This window comes from Dufourea novaeangliae, unplaced genomic scaffold (genome assembly GCF_001272555.1).
Source record: "Dufourea novaeangliae isolate 0120121106 unplaced genomic scaffold, ASM127255v1 scaffold21, whole genome shotgun sequence".
Lineage (NCBI taxonomy): Eukaryota > Metazoa > Arthropoda > Insecta > Hymenoptera > Halictidae > Dufourea > Dufourea novaeangliae.
In genome coordinates, this window is record NW_015373910.1 from 1 (window position 1) to 12,244 (window position 12,244).

At 33.4% G+C, this 12,244-nt stretch overlaps 4 protein-coding genes across 4 annotated transcripts; 2 read left to right on the forward strand and 2 right to left on the reverse strand.

Annotated features, from left to right (window-relative positions):
• The first annotated feature begins 838 nt into the window (after nt 1-838).
• Nucleotides 839-3,622, forward strand: LOC107194020 (glycerol kinase-like). Its single transcript, XM_015583577.1, has 10 exons — nt 839-919; nt 1,407-1,665; nt 1,736-1,953; nt 2,029-2,241; nt 2,322-2,432; nt 2,501-2,757; nt 2,866-3,071; nt 3,182-3,319; nt 3,384-3,461; nt 3,525-3,622. The coding sequence occupies exons 1-10, from the start codon at nt 839-841 to the stop codon at nt 3,620-3,622; spliced, it is 1,659 nt and encodes a 552-aa protein (XP_015439063.1).
• Nucleotides 3,623-3,877: 255 nt separating this feature from the next.
• On the reverse strand, nt 3,878-5,483 carry LOC107193887 (testis-specific serine/threonine-protein kinase 3-like). Its single transcript, XM_015583423.1, has 6 exons — nt 5,331-5,483; nt 5,054-5,223; nt 4,809-4,958; nt 4,388-4,661; nt 4,084-4,263; nt 3,878-4,012 (listed from the first exon to the last, which is right to left on the reverse strand). The coding sequence occupies exons 1-6, from the start codon at nt 5,481-5,483 to the stop codon at nt 3,878-3,880; spliced, it is 1,062 nt and encodes a 353-aa protein (XP_015438909.1).
• Nucleotides 5,484-7,498: 2,015 nt separating this feature from the next.
• On the forward strand, nt 7,499-8,645 carry LOC107194091 (RNA-binding protein 8A). The gene is made up of 4 exons (XM_015583656.1): nt 7,499-7,722; nt 7,868-8,014; nt 8,163-8,424; nt 8,503-8,645. Exons 1-4 carry the CDS (start codon nt 7,662-7,664, stop codon nt 8,531-8,533), a joined length of 501 nt encoding a protein of 166 aa, XP_015439142.1. The 5' UTR covers nt 7,499-7,661; the 3' UTR covers nt 8,534-8,645.
• A 415-nt stretch (nt 8,646-9,060) lies between these two features.
• On the reverse strand, nt 9,061-11,089 carry LOC107194056 (26S protease regulatory subunit 6A-B). Its single transcript, XM_015583620.1, has 3 exons — nt 10,930-11,089; nt 9,366-10,499; nt 9,061-9,171 (listed from the first exon to the last, which is right to left on the reverse strand). The coding sequence occupies exons 1-3, from the start codon at nt 10,969-10,971 to the stop codon at nt 9,061-9,063; spliced, it is 1,287 nt and encodes a 428-aa protein (XP_015439106.1). The 5' UTR covers nt 10,972-11,089.
• Nucleotides 11,090-12,244: the final 1,155 nt, after the last annotated feature.

Genomic DNA, 12,244 nt, shown 5'->3' on the forward strand with positions numbered 1-12,244 from the left:
CAAGTGGTAGGAGGCCTTTCTCTTACGCCACTTTTTCCCCTAGTGGAAGCCGAGTTTGCTCGCAGGTGTACGTAAAGTTAAGAGGGTGAATGCAAATATAGATATATTTTAGAACAATGATTTTCCCGCAGCATTTCATTTTTTAATGTTATCACTTTTTGCCACAACTGTAACGTTTCTTCTGATATATTCCCATCAAAATCTTGCTCCCATTGAATACTTAACAACTGTCTATATTCCGTTTCAATATCACTTAATCTCTTTTTGGGTATAAATTCTAATCAACTTTTCGGCTGATATTCTTTACCCGAGAAAAAAGTTTAAGTTGCAGCCTCTGAATCCCGCCAATCATCACTCACCAGCATAAGAGTTGGATAGAAACCGACAAAAAAACAAATAAAGAAACAACAAAAAGTAGACAAATTTATTTGCAATGAAGCGCCGAATCTGACCACACTATCACTGACTATAGTATACTTATATGTGTATATACTATACCATGCGTATTTTACGTACCCACCACTGGGCGTCACCCATGCGAAATCGCAATGACGTCGCATCGCTTGTCTGCACCGGGCCTTAGTCATCAAAAGGAAGATCTGGGAGGATCAATGAAAAGCAGCCAGCAACATGCGCGTGATCTAGGACTCTTATTTTTACCGGATGATTTCCATAGTTACCTAACCTTTTAGAATCATGCTACTTTGAGCGTGTCATTACTAATTTTACATTCATGGTTGCGTCGGTTCATAGTTTAAGCGGTTTAAACTGCCGGTTGACAGTGAATAAAAATAAAAGCGCGTGATTATTAAAATACATTCGATCAACCCTTTATGAAATGAACAAAAATGAGTCGACAAGTAGATATGGACCCCTCGTCGGTGCAATCGATGAAGGGACAAGTAGTGCTAGATTTTTGGTAATTAAGTTTTATTTCTTACTTATGATTCAATTGCGTATATTTATGAAAGTTTCAATTTTGTATAGACCATTTTACAGATATCAAAGTCGAAGACAAATTTACTTCGTCTATTAAGGAATTTATTAAATTAAATAAAACAAAAATAATACGTTCCTTTATGTATTTTGAATCTCTGTATTTGCTATAAATGCACAGAATCTGCAATCTACTTGTAATGTAAATATAACTCCCTTCTAGCTAAATTAGATACAGTTTTCTGTGGAAGTATGTGTGTATGAATGTACAATGTAATTTTTTATTTGGAAATTAATATTTTTTACTGACATACTGATAGTTAGTGCAATAATAATTCAAATTTAATCATTTTTCAATTAGAAGCTCAATAATAATATAATTAATTATGTGTAAATATGAATAATTATACCTGATTGTTCATATATCAAATTCTTAAATTACAATGGTGACATTTATTTAAATATTCCAGGTGTTTGCTGCAAACACAGCAGAAGTATTGACATATCATCAAGTTTCAATATCTCAGTCGCATCCAAAGGAAGGATGGGTGGAACAAGATCCTATGGAAATACTTAGGGCTGTTAGAGAATGCCTCCATCAAACTATATTCAATTTAAAACAACTTACCATAGATCCTAGTGATATAGTTGCAATTGGTGTAACAAACCAAAGAGAAACTACAGTTGTATGGGACTCTGTTACAGGAGAACCATTATATAATGCTATAGGTAATATCTAATGATTAGATTTATTTGTAATTATAATACTAAACAAAGTTTTAAGTCTATGATCTTATAGTCTGGATGGACATGAGAACAACTTCAGTAGTAGATGATATATTGAAGAAAATACGTAATCAAAATAAAAATTATTTGAAACCACTTTGTGGTCTACCAATTAGTCCATATTTCAGTGCTTTGAAGTTAAAGTGGTTATTACAGAATGTACCTTCTGTTCGAGAAGCACTAGATACAGAACGATGTATGTGTGGTACAATTGATTCTTGGTTAATCTGGGTAAGTTTCATAGATTCGTTTATTGGTATTTATTTTTCTTGTAAAATATATCTGAAAAACTTCTTTTGATTGTAGAATTTAACTGGAGGAACAAATTTTGGTGTTCATGCTACTGATGTTACCAATGCTTCAAGAACAATGCTAATGAATATCACAACATTAAAATGGGATCCAACTTTGTTACAGTTTTTTAGTATACCGCCAGAAATATTACCAGAGATTCGTAGTTCATCAGAAATTTATGGTTATATTCAGGATGATATTCTAGCTGGAGTTCCAATATCAGGAGTATGTAGTTTCAATTTAAAAAATGAACATTTTTAAAATAGCATCTCAGCAACACAGATAATAAGTAAATACTTAAATAGTGTTTAGGTGATCAACAAGCAGCACTTGTGGGTCAAATGTGTCTACAAAGAGGTCAGGCAAAAAGCACTTATGGCACTGGTTGTTTTCTTTTATATAATACTGGAACTGCTGTAAGGCCAACTTTAATATTTCTAATAAAACTTTCTCGTGAACAATGTACCAATAAATAATTTTTAAGATTGTAGACTCATCTCATGGTTTACTGACAACAGTTGCTTACCAATTAGGACCACAAGCTCCACCTGTATATGCCCTTGAAGGTTCTATAGCAATAGCTGGAGCAGTTATTCAGTGGTTAAAAGATAATCTAGGTATATTAGCAGACATAAAGGAATCTGAAGTTGTAGTTGAACAAGTTGCTGCAGATAATCATGTTACATTTGTGCCTGCATTTGCTGGGTTATATTCTCCATATTGGAGAAAAGATGCAAGAAGGTAAATAGAACAATAACATGGCATTTTTATTTATTTATGATATAGTAATATAGAAGACTTTCAATAATGTTACTACCACATATCTGTTGCAAAGTATCATTATTTCAGTGTTATATGTGGAATTACAGAGGACACTAATAGTGCTCATGTCATAAAAGCAGCATTGCAAGCCATTTGTTTTCAGACAAAAGATATTTTGGAAGCCATGAAAGAAGATACTGGATTAACGTTGTCTAAATTGCTAGTAGATGGTGCAATGACTAACAATAATCTATTAATGCAAATGCAAGCTGACATTTGTGGAATTCCAATTGGTAAGTGAAATACTGTATATTTAATGTTAACAAAGATTTATTTTTCTTGTATACATAAAAAATTTCGGAATAAATAAGTATCTTATTAAATTGACATTCTTACAAGAAAGTCAGGCCTTTAATGTGTGAGACTACCGCACTAGGAGTTGCAATAGCTGCAGGAAGTGCAGATGGTATACGTAAATGGAATGTGAAAACACATGCAGCTGTACCAAGTGATACTTTTGTTCCATCAATAACAGAAAATGGTAAGTTTGTTAAGTACTTTGCGTTCATTCAATACCTAAAACATAATGATGATATTTGATATAGAACGAGATATACTGTATTCACAATGGAAAATGGCCATCGATCGTAGTTTAGGTTGGGAACCAGTATCAAATGCCAATGGTAAATATAATTATGTAATAAGATTATATGATTCATTTACAAATCTGAATAATTCATTCACAGTTGATACAAAGAATATTCATAAGGCAACTGCCCCTGGTATTTTTATGATAAGTACAATAATATTACTTATGATTGCTAAGCATCATTCTGTGTTGTGATCAACGAGTACAGTACTATGTACTGTGTTTATATCAGATAATGCATTTAGGCAGGTCCTGTTTGCTGTAAAGTATTTAACAAATTGTTGCATAATGTAACTGTACTGGTCAGTATACTTTGTATAGTAATTATAAGTATTGAGACAAACTGAAAGAAATACAAATAAAGGTGCCATAATACTGTGATAATTATGCTACTAAATGAAATGTAGAAAATCAAAGAAATGGTATTTGGCGGTAAAAGAAATTTATAATCTATTTCAAGTACAAACAATCGTTTTGCTTTGTGTTACTTAAATCGGACGGCAGATTGTCGATTATTTGAGCTTCGGTATCGGCTGCACGTTTACTTATTCCTTTATTCTTTCTGGTTACTATTGTTCCATTTACCTGACATAAGATTTAACTAATAGTTACTGATAACTGGTAACATGATGATTAAAACTGATACTCAGCATTACCATTGAAGTATCACTAGTAGAAGTTTGAGCTGTAACAAGAGACGCAGCAAGCCATGTATCATTTCTTATATTACCAATACGTAATCGTGTTCGTTGTGGTACAAGTATTCGAGAGATAAGGGAACGACAAGCTTGAGACACCACTGGTTCTTTTGGAAATGCAAGTCTACTTTGTACTTGCTATATTAAAACGAGAAAATAAGCCACTGTGGCAGAAATACTATTTAAGAACTAATATTGTTATGTAAAAGAAAATTTTAGATTGCATTATTTTATATAGCTTTCTTTTAATGTACCTGGGTACCTTTAGAAGTTGACTGTAATTTGTGTCGTCAAATGGTAGCCGACCATAAACCATCACATATAGTACTACACCCATGGACCATACATCAGATAATTGAGGTAAGTATGGGATTCCCTTTAATATTTCAGGTGACGCGTAAGCATAACTTCCGCAAAAAGTTTCACTCAGTGGAGATATACCATTTTTTGTTATCATCTGTCCTCGTGCAAATCCAAAATCGGATAATTTGATATTGAAATTACAATCCATTAAAAGATTTTCACACTTTATGTCCCTAAATAAAATTGATTAATTATCTGCGATAATACTGGATAATTGTGTACAGTATAATTTGTGACTTAAGGAAAGGAATGAATTTATAATTTCTATGGTTTGACCATTGAGTATAAGATTTTCACGACCTTTTATTATCCCTTTTTACCTATGCACTATGCCACGTCCGTGACAATAATCAATTGCCTCCAATAATTGCCGAAACCATCTACGACTACGAAATTCATCAATGTACGTATCTCGTCTTATTATGTCCAGCAAGCTACCATTTTGAGCGTACTCCATAATAATGTATACGCTAAATATTAATAATTCATAGTAATCAGACATATTTAACGAAAAGAGTTTTTGGCACAATCATTTATATGAAGTAGCATAAAGAAACTAACTAACCGATGGGTTGTTTCAATGGCTTGTAAAAAGCGAATTAAATTCGGATGCTTTAAACCTTTAACTACTTCGATCTCTCGCGGCAAAAATTTCCTTAAGTATTCGCCTGGTGCTTGAAACTTTGAAATAATTTTTACTGCTACTTGGCAATTATGTCGATCAGATTTTGCTACCTTCATATTATATATTTTAATGACAATTTTTTATCACACGTTTAAATTTACCAGTTTCGATATAAATATTGCAGTTCGACAAATTATTTACTACATGCATAACGTACTTTTACGGTAGCATATGAACCAGCGCCTATCGTTTTTCCAAGGGCATAACCATGGGTCTCAAGGACAGTTAATTTCTTTCCTGTTTTTTCTTCATCACTTTCTTCGATGGGTATCAACGGGGATTTATTATCAGTAACTGGAGCAGTTGCCATTTTACGTAAAGGTAACTGTTTTGGCTTTATCAAATAATTATTGTAAAATTTGCGGAAATGTGTTTTTATTATTATTAATTCTTACTTTATTTCGGGTACGTGCAACGCCGACATTTTACTTGTTAAGTTACATTTTTCAGGAAAACTTTTTCTAAAGAGTAAGTGGAAGTTGCATGATGGGTGTTGGTTTCATGACTACGCATTGAAATTTGGCGCGATGCTCTTCATGAAGTACCAAATAATCGATTGTGAACACCTGAAACGCGATTTATTATTGATGCGTCATGTTTTACTAATATCAGTAAAATTTACTCTAATACTCTAAATACTCTAATAAATACAAAAGTATAATTTTAAATAATTTATAAGTACTGGTATAAATGTTTCGATTTAAAGTGAATTAGAATTAATTGAACTTAATGTATTAAGAGGACAGATACACCTAGAAATTTAAAAATTTACGATTTTTTTATTTTTACACATTCGTGATTTCTCGTGATTGTTTCTGATTGGTAGAGAAACCTAACAGTTCTTTACACGCGACACATAATCTGTATATTTTATATTAACGATATCAAAACAAAAATTCGAGTTATATCGTATAAAGTGAAGGAATAATTAGAAACAATGAAGAATAATGAATAAATTAATGATTATAAATTATAATCTACATGTTACCTAGCAAATCATTCTTTTAGAATTTCTTGTTTTTTCTACTGATTTTTACAAACACAAATAGTAATGTAATTCGTCGTAAAATCATCATCGTGAGGTGAGTACGTGGGGTCACAGAACCCCTGCAGGAGGCGCCAGAGACATCGCAGAATAGATGGCGCCGAATGTTAACGTACCTTAATAATTTCTATCTCAAAAAATTGTGCCCAATTTGCTCCCTCCGAATCTCAAATTATTCCTGATGACTTAATGTGTAGATCCAATACTGCAGAACACCAGAATTAGTGCAATTATTTATGTTACTATTAACGTTGACCTCTTACGGAGTGGCAACCCTAACAACAGATTTGGATTACATTTACACGGCTGAACGGGCATCATTTTTCTTCGTCACGCATTAGATTCGAAGTTTAAAGAATTTAGATTAGTACTCTCTAGCAGCTCGGAACCGGTAATTACAAGAATATTGTTAAATTCACAACTGTTTGTTACGATTGACAGTGTATGCCGTCATGCATACCCCGTTTAGTTCACTTTAGACAGCTGTTGCACCGTTATACGGATAGCTTTCGTCTAGATAAAGCACTCGATTTGTAGCTTAAAAAACGTAGATTAATCCCCTCTCATTAACAATAACAATAAACGACCAGAACATTGTCAAAATCGCATTTAATCGCGGAATACCACTCTTTTTTCGACCGGTGGCGCCACCCGTAGCAATTTGCTCAAACTACTAGCCAAATCATACCGACAGGTGAGTGAAAATTTCTAGTGATGGAAAAATGCAAATATCTCAATAATTAAGTACTTAAAATGAACATCATTAGTCTCAAATTGTTTCTCAGGATATAATGCATGGACCCAATATTGCAGAGCCCCTGAATTAGTAAAATTAGTTATGCCTGTATTACCGTAGCCCCTTGTGGGGCGGCAACCCTAATTGCAAAAGATTTCAATTGCATTCACACCGCTAAACGGGCATGATTCTTCTTCGTTTTGCATTATCGGTAACGTTGGGTAGTGACAATTGAACGGTGTTGGGGTTCTTCGGCCCCAAACAACGAGGCGACGTCACCTAGAAAAATGGGCCGAAGAAATATATTGGACGAAAGATCTACTCTCTATGTACATTGACATGCAAACCCTACTTCCGATAGGGGAAAAAGTGGCGTAGGGAAAATTATTCCAAGTACTGAAATAAATATTAAATTGAATGTTAATTTGATATACATTTTAATAATTCTCGAAACCAAATGGCAGGAGGTCCTTCCCTTCGTCACTTTTTCCCCTAGTGGAAGCCGAGTTTGCTCCTAAGTGCACCTCGTTTGTGGTCCCATTTATCGATTATGTATTTTCGCTAGCGCTCGTTTGTTTACATCTGCGCTTCCAACGATTGGAAATTGGCCCCGAACGAGTCTCCCCGGTCTCCAACCTTAACAGACCTGTTTGATTAGAACAGATTAGAAGCTGCTAGAAGTAAGGGAAGTCCGTAGGAAAGTAATTATGGCAGATGTTTTAGATATTGATAATGCGGAAGAATTTGAAGTTGATGATGAAGGCGACCGTAAGTTTACACATCATTTAGTTCAGTTTTATGGTCAGATATAGACATTTGTTCACATAACCTTTTCCATTGAATTTTCAATCTTGTTTCATTACATTGAAAGTATGTTTTATTATGCGTTTGTGATATTATTCGTCGCTTTCAGAGGGTATTGCCCGTTTAAAAGAAAAAGCGAAAAGAAGAAAAGGTAGAGGACATGGAGCGGAATTAGTTTCCACTCGTGACGATGTTGGTCATTATGAGTCGATGAACATCGTTGAGGAGGATGATGACGAGCCGGGTCCACAAAGATGTAAGATTAATAAATTATTCCATTATACTCTTTTTACAATAGTAATTGTAATATATAATTAATTTTACGAAAATTGTTTATTTAAACATTTAGAATTTTCGATTATTTAAGGTATTTTATAATTATAAATTAATTTTTGTGTCTGTAGCTGTAGAAGGCTGGATTCTGTTTATAAATTCAGTACATGAAGAAGCACAGGAAGATGATATTCAAGACAAGTTTTCTGAATTTGGTCAAATAAAGAATTTACATTTAAATTTGGACAGAAGAACAGGTTTTTTAAAGGGGTATGCCTTGGTAGAGTATGAAACATTCAAAGAAGCTCAAGCAGCAAAGGATGCATTAAATGGAACAGAAATCTTAGGTCAACCTATTTCTGTTGATTGGTGTTTCGTAAAAGGACCAAAGAAGTAAAACATATTCTACTTTTAAATTTGAATGAAATTTTACTATGAATTAATTACCATTACATTTGTTTGTTTTTTCAGGATAAAGAAGAGAAGTCATAGAAGGCGATAAAAATAAAAATAATTATTAAATAAAACGTTTATTTTCATTATGTGACTATTTAAAATAGATTTTTTGTATTTCATAGAATTTGTAAAGATTACATGTTGGAAATAATATACTGTACAACAAAAGCTGCCTATATTCTATAAAATCTGACCATTTAAAAGTATCTTCTGTAAGGAAATAATTTAGATAAGAATAAATATGTAGAAGTAAAAAGTGAAATAAATTAGACATCTTTCATTCACATTTCTTTAATGTAAATTTTAATTAACATCAAATCGTGATAATTAGGGGAATAATGAAAAATACGCAAAATGAAAATGTTTTTCCAGTTGTCACCTGTATACCATTAGATTTACAAATTAAAAGTTGAACATACAAAAATGTACTTTTTATATGATTTAATATGTTCATATTATCCTAATTACTTTACAAACGTATATCGTACATTTATCTTGTATATGAAATTTCTTTCCACAATTATATAATCTCTGTTCTGTTTTTACAGAAAGTAATTTATTAAATAAGTCATATTAAGCATAGTAATTGAGATTAGCTTTCTTCTTTGCTTGAACTTCATTAATTGCTTCCATTAAATCCTCGTGTGTAACTGCAGTCGCATTACGTCTTAATGCTATCATACCCTACAAAAAGAAAAGAAAAACTTAATAGGTATGTCGCTTGAGTTACGGCTCTTAACCGTTTCACTGTGGATAAGCGCGATGGCGTTCCTCACTTATAATACTTAAACGACGATATCGCCGTATAGTGACACTGTCATACCGTCGAACCAAAGGATGTCCGCAGTCAAGCGGTTAAATATGATTATACTACATACCGCTTCTACGCAAACAGCTTTACACTGCGCGCCATTAAAGTCATCAGTAGACCTGGACAATTCTTCGAAATTCACATCTGGAGACATATTCATTTTTCGTGAATGAATCTGCATTATTCGTGCTCTGGCTTCTTCATTAGGATGTGGAAATTCTATTTTCCTGTCCAATCGACCGGATCTCAATAAAGCAGGATCTAAGATATCTACTCTGTTTGTAGCAGCTATAACTTTGATATTTGCAGTTGAACTGAATCCATCTAGCTGATTCAATAGCTCTAACATAGTACGTTGTACTTCTCTATCACCAGCTTTTTCAGAATCAAATCTTTTAGTACCAATTGCATCCAATTCATCGATAAAAATAATTGCAGGTGCTTTTTCTTTTGCAAGTGAGAATGCATCTCTTACCAATTTTGCACCATCTCCAATGAACATTTGAACAAGTTGTGGTCCTGCTAGCTTGAGGAAAGTAGATTTAGTTTGTGCTGCACAAGCTCTAGCCAATAAAGTTTTACCAGTTCCTGGTGGCCCATATAAAAGTACACCTTTTGGTGGTTGAATACCAAGGTTTTCGAATTTTGCTTTATGTGTCATGGGTAAGACTACAGCTTCTATTAATTCCTGAATTTGTTTGTCTAGACCACCAATGTCTGAATACTGTTCTGTTGGTCTTTCGTCTACTTCCATAGCTTTAACTCTTGCATCATACTCAGCAGGCAATGTTTCGAGAACCAAATAGCTGTCTTTATTAACACCTACCAAATCACCTGGTTTTAAGGCTTCTGCATCCACTAATCCAATAACAGGTAAAAAGTATGTTTGTCGAGTAGAAGTTTTAATAACAGCACATTTGCCTTTTCGTAGTGCATCCAAATCAACAACTGCACCATCTTCTTCTCCCATATCTTGGGGATCAACATCTAACAACTCTATGACATTAGATACCAAGTAAGGTAAAGTTTTGTTTACTTTTATCTTTTCTGTATTCTCTTTAATTTTGTCATTTTGTGCCTGAAGTTCATGAGATATGCGCAGAACCTCACTCTTCATAATTTTAATTTCATTATCTAATAAACGTGTACGAGATACAATTTCATCAGTAGACATTCTTAAAACATCATCCCCCAAACTCTCCTAGAAAGAGATATGCTTCTTAGGTTTTGATTTTGTGCTAATATCAGTAAATAGATATAATGAAATTGTATAATTTTGGTATACCAAATACTTATTTTATTGTTATTCTTAGTCCATTTATCATAATGTGCGGATTAATAATTTTTGCAAAAAATGTTTGGCATTTATCAGTTAATGTTTACAGTGTTCAAATAAAGAATGTTTGTTAATTCTTGAAAGTTAGGCTGAATACCAGAGAATCAATTCTTAGCATAAATATATTTAAATAAACATGATTAAAATCATACGAACATTTCTCTATGTAATTTTTCAATTAAAAACAATGAGATATAAAATATAATAAATTATATTGTTTTTCGTGTTAATTTATATGTGCTCGTCATTCTGTCATAACCTCTACAAAATGAAGTTTAAAATTTACACATTTTACCTCTCCATCTTCCCAGATAGATTTGTCCTCAAGGGTAGCCATTTATTTGAACAAATTTAATAACTTCAAACTTATACAATTTGATATTTTCTGCGTAGATAATTCTTTCTGGAACTCTATTCAAGTATGAACAACAAAATTTATAGAATACAGTGGAATACAGCAGAATACAGTCGGCAACAGTCAGTCAGTCAGTTTGTAATTCACTCAAGAGTTTCTTATAATTAGTCTATGGTTTTGAATGTGAACCATAGACATATATCATAGACTACGCGGTATTATGGTAGGGGTGAAGTCGTGATCGAAGGATAGAAGTAGCGCTGGAGTAGTTCGTCTCTTGCTCGCACATCGCAGAGGGAGGAGAGAAAGAGACTGGCGGGCGATGAGAAGAAGGAATGCTATACGCAGCTGCACGCATTAGAACGCATATAATCACATGTAATGCCTGGTAAAGCCTACACGCAGTCGTAGGAGAATCACCCACCACAGCTCCATTAGAAAAAGAAATAGCTGCTCCTGTTATTGCCCTCTCTCTCTCTCATGTCGACTTCAGCCCTACCATAAGACCGCACAGTCTATTATACAGGATGTAACAAAAATGTTGGAAGACCCGGAAATGGTAATTCGTGAGGTGATTTGAAACAAGTTTTTCCTTAGCAAAAATGTTATCTAAGGCGTTGTTAACGAATCAGAGCGCGTGTGGTCATTAATTAAAGCAGAATATATGAAAACTCGTACTTCTGCAGCATGATATGCATCGAAAGCTAGGATTGACAGAGACGTGGATACAGGAGTATTGAAACACATTTTGGTTGATAAAACTTATATTTCTCATATATACTTATATATTTTGTACGGAAACATCGATTGCAGCGCTGTCTGGCTACCGGAAGATTCATGAAACTTTCGGTCTTCCTTAATGGATCACCCTCACCACGGAAGTTTCCGGATCTGTATATACGGCTGTGCTTCAGCAGCAGTTTGAAATTTTATTTTTCAATAAAACCATTACTAACGTATTTGTGAGATTTTTCTGATTAAAGTGATACCAAACACGGTATAATTTGTGTCACATTTACTTATTGATCATTTATAGCACTTAATCAATATTAATAAGTAAATCTTATTCAAATTGTATCGTATTTAGTCTTGGTTTAATCACAAAAATCTAAAAGATACGTTGGTAAAAGTTTTATTGTAAAATAATACAAAATAAAAAATTTGCATCGTTGCATTAATGTTGCCTTACCAATACGCTGGCATGTAAACTCTATCGTCGCCTCGACACTCAGTCCCTCGTTCTTTTTCACTTGCT